The 12420-nt window shown below is 39.2% G+C and overlaps 1 protein-coding gene across 3 annotated transcripts in view; it reads left to right on the plus strand.

Annotated features, from left to right (window-relative positions):
* Nucleotides 1-12420, plus strand: part of ANO10 (anoctamin 10) — a 213205-nt gene that overhangs the window by 7865 nt on the left and 192920 nt on the right. For all 3 annotated transcript variants that reach the window (XM_079934520.1, XM_079934521.1, XM_079934522.1), the window contains exons 2-4: nt 1098-1250; nt 8015-8212; nt 9356-9490. In XM_079934520.1, coding sequence (XP_079790646.1) covers nt 1112-1250; nt 8015-8212; nt 9356-9490 — 472 coding nt within the window. In that variant the 5' untranslated portion in view covers nt 1098-1111. The remainder of the gene's footprint in view (nt 1-1097; nt 1251-8014; nt 8213-9355; nt 9491-12420) is intronic.

Genomic DNA, 12420 nt, shown 5'->3' on the forward strand with positions numbered 1-12420 from the left:
CTTACATTAAGCACAAAGTTAGAGTAAATGAGTCTAAAGTCTGAAAATTGCCCCTGTTGAGAATCATGGAGTTAGAGAGGTCCACATGAGAAACATTTTCGAGGGAGGCCATCAGGCCTCAGTGACCGATGCCATTTGTGGGTTTCCAGGTTGACTCCATTATCTTCCCAGCTTGGTGACAGAGATAAAGATGACATCCCTGAGAAAGTTAGGGACACTGGGAAGGGAAGCTGATGCTGGGGACATCAACTCCATACAAAAACATGAAATTGGGCTGTGTCAATTCCCTGCCCATAATGAATTGGTGATTCCCATTGTTTGCTGGACAAGGCCCAGTTAATTTGTAATAATCTGGGGCCTTCATTAGATACCAGCTCCCATCCTCCCTTCCTCTAACTCATAGTTAACACTCCAGCTGTACCTACTCACTTGTATTTCTCTGAGTCTCTCGGCTATTTTTTTTTTTTTTTTTTTTTTTGGTATGCGGGCCTCTCACTGTTGCGGCCTCTCCCATTGCGGAGCACAGGCTCCAGACAGCAGGCTCAGCGGCCATGGCTCACGGGCCCAGCCGCTCCGCGGCATGTGGGATCTTCCCAGACCGGGGCACGAACCCGTGTCCCCTACATCAGCAGGCGGACTCTCAACCACTGTGCCACCTGGGAAGCCCCATCTTGGCTATTTTTCATCATTGTTTTGTAGGGGAACACTATTTCCTCTGCCTAGAATGCCATCCATTGTCGATCTGGCAAACTCCTATTCATTCTTCTAAATCCTGTTCAGGTCACATCCTTTGTAAATACTTTCTTAGTCCTCTTGTGTGAACACATTTTACACTGTTATCCTTCACTTACCTGAATGTACCCTCTGCCTTATTCTGAGCAGCTTACGGATACGAGTAGTGTTTCCCTCGTTTTTGTATAGGGCCTGGCTCGCACAGGTGCTGTGAGCCGTTTGGTGAGCCTGTCATGTAACCCATCTGGCTCGTGAGAAATTTTCTTCTGTCCAGGAAGCCAGAATTAGGTTTAATTAAGAGAAAATACAAATACAGTCTATATTTATTTTTCCCATTATAGCCCATCTTTGCTTTTTATTTTCAGCAAGTTTGTCAAAGATGAAAGTGACCTTGTCAGCTCTGAATACTCATGAGAGCTCTTTCACGCCTCTGGTTGTCATAGAACTTGCTCAGGATGTCAAGGAAGAAACCAAAGAATGGCTGAAGAACAGAATTATCAGTAGAAAGAAAGATGGAGGTGAGTAAAATAAATATCACTCAGATTTAGTCATGCCAGTGAGTAAAACTGTATTTTCAAATGTGTTTCACAGTTTTTTAATTGATATATTTTTAAAATTAATGTTCATTTCTTTGCTCTTTATTATTTATCTAGGACTTAAAGGAGGTCTTAAATCAACATTAGATTGTAAGTCTCTCTTAGACCGTAAGCAACGTGAGTGGTTTTGTTCACAGCTATAAACTCTGTGCCTATGTACAGTGCCTGGTGCGTAGTAGGTGCTTAATAAATATTTGTCAAATGAATGAATATCTTTGAGTATTATTTCTGTGTTGGTTATGGTGCTAAGGGAGAGAGAAACACTTCTGCCGGCAAGGATGTTACTGTCAGGGTAAAGAGACTGAACGCTAGTTCCAGGAAATTGAGGGAACAGGAAGAAAGGCTAAGGAAAAAGCTCTTACAAAATACTGCATGATACTTAAAAAAAATCATTATGTATACTTGCTGTGAAAGTAAAGGGGGTCTTCCCTGGTGGTCCAGTGTTTGAGAATCCACCTTCCAATGCAGGAGACGCGGGTTCGATCTCTGGTCGGGGAACTAAGATCCCACGTGCTGCAGGGCAGCTAAGCCTGTGCGCTGCAACTACTGAGCCCACATGCCACAACAAGTGAGCCCGCATGCTGCAACTAGAGAGCCCACATACTCTGGAGGCCATGCGCAACAACTACAGAGCCCACGTGCTCTGGAGCCCGTGCGCTACAACTTGAGAGCCCATGCGCTCTGGAGCCTGTGTGCCACAACTAGAGAGCCTGTGTGCTGCAACTACCAAGCCTGCATGCCACAACTAGAGAGAAGCCCGCGCGCTGCAACAAAAGATCCCATGTGCTGCAGCTAAGACCCAACACAGCCCAAAATAAATAAATATTTTTTTTAAAAAAAGAGAGAAGATGATAATTACCAATAGGAAGAATGAGGTATGTAACATTACTACAGTTTCTACAGATATTAAGAGGAAAATAAGGGTGTATAATTTAAAAAAAAGGAAAGTAAAGGGAAGGAAGAGGTGACATTTGGTGATGCTTTTTGGGGTGGTAAGGGATGACTTTATAGAAGAAGCCGAAGGTTAGCCCTCTCCTGTAGGGCACAGAAAGGGGGCTAGATCTGGGTAAGAGGGTGGAGGGAGTTTTACGTGAGCAGACACTTCGTAAAACTACACAAAACAACCCCTAAAACTTCACTAAGTCTCGAAACACTGGACAAAATGTAAATAAGACTCTTAAAAAACGATTTTGACTGTAAATGGAAATGCCTTCTTAAAAATAAAACTTTGTGTCAAAGTGGAATTTTTAATTTTTTTCAAACAATTGAACCAAAAAAAAAAAACCTTTAAAAAGAAGAATACTTGCTTGCTGAAATCTGAGGTGTTTCACTGGACTGGAGTCTCTTCTTTAAAATCCCTGTGGTTGGACTTCCCTGGTGGCGCAGTGGTTAAGAATCTGCCTGCCAATGCAGGGGACATGGGTTCAAGCCCTGGTCTGGGAAGATGCCACATGCCTTGGAGCAACTAAGCCTGTGTGCCACAACTACTAAGCCTGCACTCTAGAGCCCTCAAGCCACAACTACTGAGCCCGCGCACCTAGAGCCCATGCTCCGCGACAAGAGAAGCCATCACAATGAGAAGCCCACGCACCACAACGAAGAGTAGCCCCGACTCGCTGCAACTAGAGAAAGCCCGCACGCAGCAACGAAGACCCAACGCAGCCAAAAATAAATAAATTTAAAAAATAAATAAAAAATAAAATCCCTGTGGTGTAAGAACATTTGTAGTGTCTTAGAGTGAGAGAGCCCAGTGTATTCCTAGTCGTCTTCTCTGCTCTTTGTGTGGCTTTAGCAAGGACACATGAGGATGGGGACGGGATGGCATCCTCCTACAATGCTGGGGCAGTCATAAAGGAACATTCCAAAAAAGTACTCTGGATCTTTCAGGTAAAGGTATTGGATTTAACACTCATATTTACTTTTATTCTCTTACAAACTCCTATTAAAATGACAATAAAAGGATCTTTTAAAAAAGACCTAAGTCCACATTGACAAGAAAGGAGAAGATATAACAGCAGCACCATTCTAGAAGCTAGTAAACAGGTGATGAGTAGCGAGTAACTTCTCAGAGTTGAGAAATCCAGAGCTCGAGCTGGCAGGGGAGAAAACTGAGATGCAGTTTGGTTTACACTGCAAAATATTCCTAAAGACTCAGGAATTAGAGACATTAGGGGCCTATAGAGGTAGAAATAAAAATGGTACCAAGAAAAAAAAAAAAAGAATTGTTTGAGATCTGTTTAAGAAATAATCTGATCCTTAGGTCCCTTCTGTATTCTAGCACCCCAGCAGAAGTCTCTGTTATTCTCTGGAGAGGGTCAGATGCATGGATTTTGGCATGGGGCCTTTATGTACAGTTGGTAACAGATTCTGTACTGAAAACGAGATAATTAATTGAATCTTGTTACCCCTGTCCTCCATCCCACCAGTCTCATACCTAATTAAGTTTCCACAATGTAATCATCTCGGAAGGAGATTTGAATAATGTTTCCTTGAGGAATCTGAGCAACTCAAGACAAAGGTGCAGAAATCAAGAGTTGCCCATGGAAAGTAACCCGGCCAGACTACCTTGCATTAAGGGCCATTTTTAAAAATAAATTTATTTATTTTATTTTTTTATTTTTGGCTGCGTTGGGTCTTCATTGCTGGGCGTGCGGGCTTTCTCTAGTTGCAGAGAGCGGGGGCCACCCCTCGTTGAGGTGCACGCGGGCTTCAGTAGATGTGCCCACGGGCTCTAGAGCACAGGCGCACGGGCTTAGTTGCTCCGCGGCATGTGGGATCCTCCCGGACCAGGGCTATGAACCCGTGTGCCCTGCATTGGCAGGCGGATTCCCAACCACTGCGCCACCAGGGAAGCCCCAGAGGCCATCTTTGATGAGTTCCATCTAAACCTTCAGAACTTCTGTTCCACTTCTTAGAACTGCTTTCTTAAACATGAGCTTATAACAAAAGATCACCAAACATCTGAGGAAAATCCCTAACGTGAAAGAGAAAGCTAAAAAAGATAAAAGAAAACCATGTAGGAGAAAACGAAAAGAGAATTAAAAACTCAATTCTCAGCGTTATGAGAAGACAAACCACCTTACACATCAAGAGTAGGATATTATAAAATAATCATTTAGGAAAAAAAGCAGCTCATAAAATGAAAGTATGAGAGCAAAATTTAAAAACTCAGTAAAAGGGTTAGAAGACAATTTTGACAGAACCTCCCAGAAAGTAGAGCAAAAAGGTAAAGAATTGGAAAATGTAAGAGGAAAAAAATAGGGAAATTAGAGGACTAGTCCAGGAGGTATACCTCTGAATAAAAGTTCTAAAAAGGGAAGAGAGAAAAAGGAGAGGAATAAATCATCAAAGAGAAACTCAGGGCTGATGTGTGCTTTTTCAGACTGAAAGGGCCCATGCAATGCCCAGCACTGTGGCTGAAAATGGCATATCACTGGAAGGTTTCAGAACCCTGAGGACAAGGAAGATACTACATACTTCCAGAAAAAATAAAGTAGGTTAGAAACACTGGAAGCTAGAAGGCAGTGGTATAATATCTTCATTTCTGAAGGAAAATGATTTCAGTCCAGAATTCTGAACCCACCCAGCTGTCAACAAGGTGTGAGGGCGGAGTGAAGAGAGATTTCTCTAAGAAGATAATGTTAACAGCCTATCTCTCTTGGCAGTGTATTGAGGGAAGACTTAAATAATTGGCAGAGCTTGGGGGATTGAATTAGCAGTAAGTGCATAATAAACCAAGCATATGATAAGATACCAATTTTGGGGAAAACGGTAAGTTGTAGGGAAGGAAAATCATAGCATGTTGTAAGGTGCAACTGTAACGTACGTAGTCATAATAATGAAAATACTGTTGATGGGATGAGAAGGATGATATGACGATATTGTGAGAATGGGGTGATGGAAAGGGTGGGTGGAAATGGTGAAGGTGGGTTGGAAAGAGAGCTAAATCCTCATTTGCCAAGGTTTAAACAAAAATAAATAGCTCTATAAGCATGTTGTTTGGTGACGTGAAAAGAAATCACAAAGGAATCACCTGAACAAGTTGAAAGTCATTGCCTTGGTGGGTGGGGTGCCGGTGGGGGTGATGGGGACTATTTTTCAGAACAAGATGTTGACAAATGTTTCTCTGTGAACGTTATATCCTTTTATACTCCCCTAGTGATGTCTCAGAGTGCCTTTCCCCTCTCACTCCGTGTCAGTTTGCGTCGTCCAAGCAAGAGATGCCAAACGGGATTATTTTATTTTATTAAAATTTTTTTAAAATTTTATTTATTTATTTTTGGCTGTGTTGGGTCTTTGTTGCTGTGAGCGGGCTTTCTCTAGTTGCGGCGAGCGGGGGCTACTCTTGGTTGCAGTGTGCGGGCTTCTCATTGCTGTGGCTTCTCTTGTTGTGGAGCACGGCCTCCAGGCGCACGGGCTTCAGTAGTTGTGGCTCGCGGGCTCTAGAGCACAGGCTCAGTAGTTGTGGTGCACGGGCTTAGTTGCTCCACGGCATGTGGGATCTTCCCAGACCAGGGATTGAACCTGTGTTCCCTGCATTGGCAGGCGGATTCTTATCCACTGCACCACGAGGGAAGCCCACCAAATGGGATTTAATGCATAGGAGGTTTGTTGAGGGGAACATCTGTAGAAAGATAAAGGGAGAAGGAGCAGGCTTAGACATTGAGAGCCTTCAGACTTTGGTGTAGGTCTAACACTTCAGAAAGGAGAGAGGGAAGAAGGAGGCTTGGATAGGAAGAGCCTCCGACTACAGCACGGTTCTGAGAACGTATGAGCCAGGCCCAACGTTGCCCTTTAAAGGAAATGCATGTTGAACAGAAATGGCCTCATTCCACTGTCCCCTGCGTGTTCAGCCTGTGGCTGGGAGCAGCTAAGGGAGCATGGTCTAGGTGTGAGGGTGCTGTGGCCAAAGGGGCAGCAGGAGGCTGCAGTCAACTCTGCTTCTCACAGCAGATTCTTTTGATTGGAGATCTGGGTGGAGCAGGGCACTTCCATGGCTACCATACCCACCAACCTAGTTTTTAACCCTACTTTTGATTTTTGCAGTGTGAAAAGTGCAAAGTAGCATATTGGTGTTGGGGTTTTTTTTGTTTTTTAAATAAACAGAGCACCCAAATGGATTTATTCAGCTGACTTTTGTTTTCTAGCAACATTTTCTGAAGAGGTGACTCATGGACAGTGACACTTAAAGAAATTCTGTTACGGGAACAAAGGACAGATTTCTTAGGTCAAAAAGACTGCACATAATGCCCTACTCTTGGAGACTTAAAATGCAAATAAACATAAAATATGTTTTGAGTAATTTCACAGTAAAGAAATCTGTTCAACTTTGTTCAACCCACTTTTTTGATGGTATTTAATCACAGATCCCCTTTTCCCATGCAGCATCTAGTATGGGTCATCGAATATGCTTTGGGCAACACTATTGAGGTAGCATTTAAAAAGAGTGGAACTTTAGAAGGGAAAATAGAAAACATACATACAAATCAATGTGACAACTTACAGATAGGTTTGCAATTCGTATATAAAATACAACCAAAGTCCAAAGCACTAGCCCTTAATAGCAGCCAAATTAGCAGGACTAACTTTCAGAGAACATGGAGTTAAAATTCTTAACCGTGTGCATTTCCAAAATGCTGCTTCTCAAGAACACTGGGCTAATGTCCTATCCATGGAAGAGAAGAATCATACAAGTGTTTTTCTCTCTCCTTAAACACACACATTGCATTTATCTTAATATGAATGACATTAAGGATTTTATATTTAAGAGACATTTGTGTTTTCTTTAAATTGAATATATCTTATATATATATATCTTTTATTGTATTTTATTTATATCTTTTATTGATTTTTTTATTAAAGTCTTTAGTACCTCTGTTGTAAATTACCTAAATAATAGTGCCATAGTACGTTAATCTGTTAATCCTTTGGGTAAGTGAAATATAAATTCTGCTATTATCCTGTTACCATCTGAGTAGTAGTTTATAATTCCTGTCAATCCTCTAGAGAGGACAAATAGTAAAGAAATAAGTGTACCTTACAAAGTTTGATGTAGGTAGAAATTAAAAATAAGGAAAAAAATTCCTTTTTCTCCATAATATTTTAAGTGAAATAATTCCATATACAGTATCAAATCACAATATCTACTCTTAACATTTTGTGAATCTGTTTAAGAAAAATACCTTTAAACGTAATTGCATGTACTTATGGGAAAAATCATTGAGAAATTATTTTGCTCTTTATTATTTAGTATTTAACGTTCACAAAATCTGTTGTAGTCCGATGTAATTGTGTTACGTTTGCAGCATTTTTATTGGGATATTTTATTTCAAATTAATTTTCTTAAATTTTGGTATTTTATTTTTATACTAAACTGTATCCTTTTGCTCCATATTTTTACTGAGAGCTAATAAATATTCGATTCTTGTCTCATATTCTAATTTGAGTAACTGGCAAGCCACTTATTCCATTTTCCAATTTTGGCGTTTATTTCCAAAAGCTATAAAGAACTACCATCCCCAGCTTACTTACATTTCTTATTTATTTGGAAGATGGATTTAAATTGTTAACATAATTTATTTGCCTTCTACCAAACTAGGAACATAATATTTATTTAGAAGGCTTTCATTTTTGAAACTTTTATGTTTATCTCTGTCTAAGATTGTGCTTATCTTTTGTTTCTGAAGGTGCTCAGCTGTTGTTTAGACCGTTGTTAAATAAATATGAGAAAGAAACACTAGAAAATCAGAACTTATATCTTGTCGGTGCCTCCAGGATTAGATTGTTACTGGGGGCAGAAGCAGTGGGATTGGTGAAAGAGTGCAGTGATAACACCATGAGAGCCTTCATGTATGGAACCCGACACAACTTCAAAGGTTTTGATGGTGAGTTCCAAGATTGCTTCTACCAGAATCAATTTATCAAAAAGAAGTTTTTGATGAGTAGGTCAGGGGTCAGCAAACTTTTTCAGTAAAGGGCCTGATAGTAAATATTTTAGGCTGTGTGTACGATATGATCTGTCGCAGTTATTCAACACTGCCATTGCAGAGCAAAAGCAGCCTTCAACCATAAGAAGTGAATGGGTAAGGCTGTGTTCCAGTAGAATTTTATTTATCAAAGCAGATGGGGTAAGATTTGGGGTTTCAGATTTACTTTGTAACCCCTAGAATAGTTGAACATAAACTAGGATGACACATGTAACTTACATTATTCTACTTCATAGAATGGTGAGTGTTCACTGGATTGATACAAATAAGAAACAGAGTAGTATTCCAGTGTCCTATAATCCCCTATTCTGATTCTGTTCTGGCTTCAAAGGAGGTTCCAGAATAGAATGGTTTCTGGAAAGAACTGAGAAAGCCAGGATGGCTATGTTATCAGAGTGGGAGTTTGCTTTCAGAACCAAACTGGTCCCTTTCAGGGCTTTCAGAGTTAGAAGATGTGATTTCGACTTCTGCAGACTCACTCACTCTGGATTTTTATATATTAGTAAATAACTGATCAAGGTGAAATTCGCCTCATTTGAGAGGATTCACCTGTCAAGAAACAACACTATTTTCTTATCAGACTCTCTTCTCCCTCATTTATGGGAGGGGTGTTAAACTGCAGAAGGGAATGGCCTGGGCTTGAGAGTTTGAAGGAGGAGAATTTGCCATGTAGGCAAACTTCAGTTGCATCCCTAGTTAAAAATACTGTTAGAATTAAAGAATGTATTGCCTTCAGCTCATTGGTATTAAATGAGATCAAGCAAGTGTCTGCCATTTGGATGTTTGTACCATATTATAGAATGATTAGTATAATAATTAAAGAATTATATATTATATGAAGGCATTACAGAATATTTTTATTCTTATAAAATATCTAAGGGGCTTTATGTTCTATTTAATTTGTCAGTTTTATACTTTGCTTACTCATGTTTATTATTCATTATCTATATCATTATTTCATAATCCCAGGTTATTTGAATATTATTAATTTTATTTTGGCTATTACTGAGAAAATAACTGTAAATCTTTGTTTTATTTTAGATGATAATGATGATTTCCTCACCATGGCAGAACGTCAATTCATTATCAAACATGAACTTGAAAGTCTTAGAGCCAGAGATGAAAAAATGATCCCTGGTTACCCCCAGGCAAAGTTGTACCCAGGAAAATCATTATGTAAGTCATCGTGTCAACCGGCTTCATGAATATACATTCTAATGCAATTATTTTTGCTTAGTAGACATAAATAACAAATTACAGAGGCTTTTTTCCCCTCTTACTGAAGAGCTTACGCAACTTTACAGTAACTTATTTTTCATAGTCGTATCTTTTGCCTTTAGACCTTAATTGTATTGCATCTTTAGATCAATTTATTTGTTCTTTATGGTTCTCTGCTTCTTATTTACAAGGTCTCACAGCATTCAGTAAGCGTAAAATTCAGCGTGAACATATTTGCATATTACTCAGTTAAAATTAGCAAAGCTTACCTTATACCCAAACCTTGTAGTATAATGAAAATCTGTGGAGGAATAAAAAACAGAGACACGGTCTTTTCCTGAAGCTCTCTTCCCATCTCCTCTCATCCCACTGGGTATGAACACGTACAAACATAGAAAGGCTTAAGAAGATTCGCAGTGTGACATAATAGCTGAATGCAAATTAGCAGTTTGTAACTTTCTGATTTTGTGTAATTCCATTTGAATTTGCAGACAAAGTATTTACTACAATGTGTAATTCCAGATTTGCCTCAAACCCGGATAATGGCAAGGCCCAGAGCATTTTTGCTGCCTAAAATATTCTTTAAACATAGAGGTTTCTGTGTCCCCTAGTCTGGTTTCCTTCCAATAGTCAGTGTCATCCAGGAGGACGGATGTCCAAGAGTCAGCCCATATTCAAAATTTCTCACTTGTCACCAAATATATTTTAGATCTGGTTTGTTGAAACCAAGATCCAATCATACATCACCCATTTGGTTTGGTTATTATATCTCTTAAGTCTCTCTTTTTTTCTATTGTGATGAAATACATATAACATGTTATATATGATTTTTTTAAATAAATTTATTTATTTATTTTTGGCTGCGTTGGGTCTTCGTTGCTGCACGCGGGCTTTCTCTAGTTGTGGTGAGCGGGGGCTGCTCTTCATTGCAGTGGCTTCTCTTGTTGCAGAGCATGGGCTCTAGGCACGTGGGCTTCAGTAGTTGTGCCACACGGGCTCAGTAGTTGTGGCTCATGGGCTCTAGAGTGCAGGCTCAGTAGTTGTGGTGCACAGGCTTAGCTGCTCCGTGGCATGTGGGATCTTCCCGGACCAGGGCTCAAACCCGTGTCCCCTGCATTGGCAGGCAGATTCTTAACCACTGCGCCACCAGGGAAGTCCCTATATATGATTTTTAAGTGTACAGTTCAGTGGTATTAAATACATTCATAAAGTTTTACAACCATCATCACCATCCATCTCCATAGCTCTTTCCATCTTGTAAAACTGAAACTCTGTACCCATTAAACAATCACTGTCCCTTCTCGCCTAAGTTTTGATATCAGGAAGTTTTGTGTTTCTTTTTCGAGATTGTTTTGGCTATTTGAGGTTCCATGAAATTCCTTATGAATTTTAGGATGGGTTTTTCTATTTTTGCAAAAGACATCATTGGGATTTTAATAGGGATTGCATTGAATCTGTAGATTGCTTTGGATAGTATTGACATCTTAACAAGATTAAGTCCCGAGTATGTGGGATGTGTTTCAATTACTTTATGTTTTCTTTAGTTTCTTTTAGCATTGTTTTATAGTTTTTATTGTACAAGTCTTTTACCTCCATAGTTAATTCCTAAGTATTTTATTCTTTATGATGCTATTAGAAATGGAATTTTTTTCATAATTACCTTTCCAGATAGTTCATTGTTAGTGTATAGAGATGCAACTGATTTTTTCTGTGTTGACTTTGTATCCTGCTACTTTGCTGACTTCATTTATTAGCTTTGACAGTATTTCTGTGGAAATTTTAGCGTTTTCTACATATAAGATGATATCTTCTGTGAACAGGGATAATTTTACTTCTTCCTTTCCAGTTTGGATGCTTTTTGTTTCTTTTTCTTGCCTAATTGCTCAGGCTAGAACTTCCAATAGTATGTTAAATAGAAGAGATGACAGTGGGCGTCTCTGTCTTATTTCTGATCTTAGAAAAAAAGCTTTCATTCTTCCACCATTCAATATGATGTTTGCTGTGGGCTTTTCATAGATGGATTTTATTATGTTGAGGTAGACTCAACATAATAAACACTCATTTATTGAGTGTTTTTTTTTTGAGTGTTTTTTTTTTTTTATCGTGAAAGAGTGTTGGATTTTCTTAGATGCTTTTTCTGCCTCAATTGAAATGATCATGTGGGTTTCCCCCCCTTCATTCTGTTAATGTAGTATATTACACAGATTGTTTTTAGTATGTTGAACCATCCTTGCATTCTAGAAGTAAATTGCACTTGTCATGGTGTATAATTCTTTTAACATGCTGCTGAATTGAGCTTGCTAGCGTTGAGTATTTTTCCATCAGTGTTCATGAGGGATATTGGTCTGTAGTTTTCCCTTCTTGTAGTGTTTTTGTCTGATTTTGTATCAGGGTAATGCTGGCCTCATAGAGTGAGTTAATAGTGTTCCTTCCTCTTAAATTTTTGGGGAAAGTTTGAGAAGAATTGGTATTAGTTTTCCTTTAAATATTGGTAAAATTCACCAGCGAGGGTATCAGGTTCAGGGTTTCTCTTTGTCAGGAGATTTTTAGTTACTGATTCAGTCTCCTTAATACTTATAGGTCTGTTCTATTCACATTTTCTCTCCCTTCCTGTTTCAGTCTTGGTAGGTTTTGTGTTTCTAGGAATTTGTCCATTTCATCTAGGCTATTAGCTATCCAGTTTGTTGGTATACAGGTGTTCATAGTACACGCTTACAATCCTTTTTATTTCTTTAGAATCAGTAGTAATGTCCCCATTTTCATTTCTGATCATAGTAATTTATGTCTTCTGTCTTTTTTTCTCAGTTCATCTAGTTAAAGATTTGTCAATTTGTTTTTTGGCTGTGTTGGGTCTTTGTTGCTGTGCGTGGGCTTTCTCTAGTTGCGGT

Source organism: Stenella coeruleoalba (genome assembly GCF_951394435.1).
Source record: "Stenella coeruleoalba genome assembly, chromosome: 10".
Classification (NCBI taxonomy): Eukaryota; Metazoa; Chordata; class Mammalia; order Artiodactyla; family Delphinidae; genus Stenella; species Stenella coeruleoalba.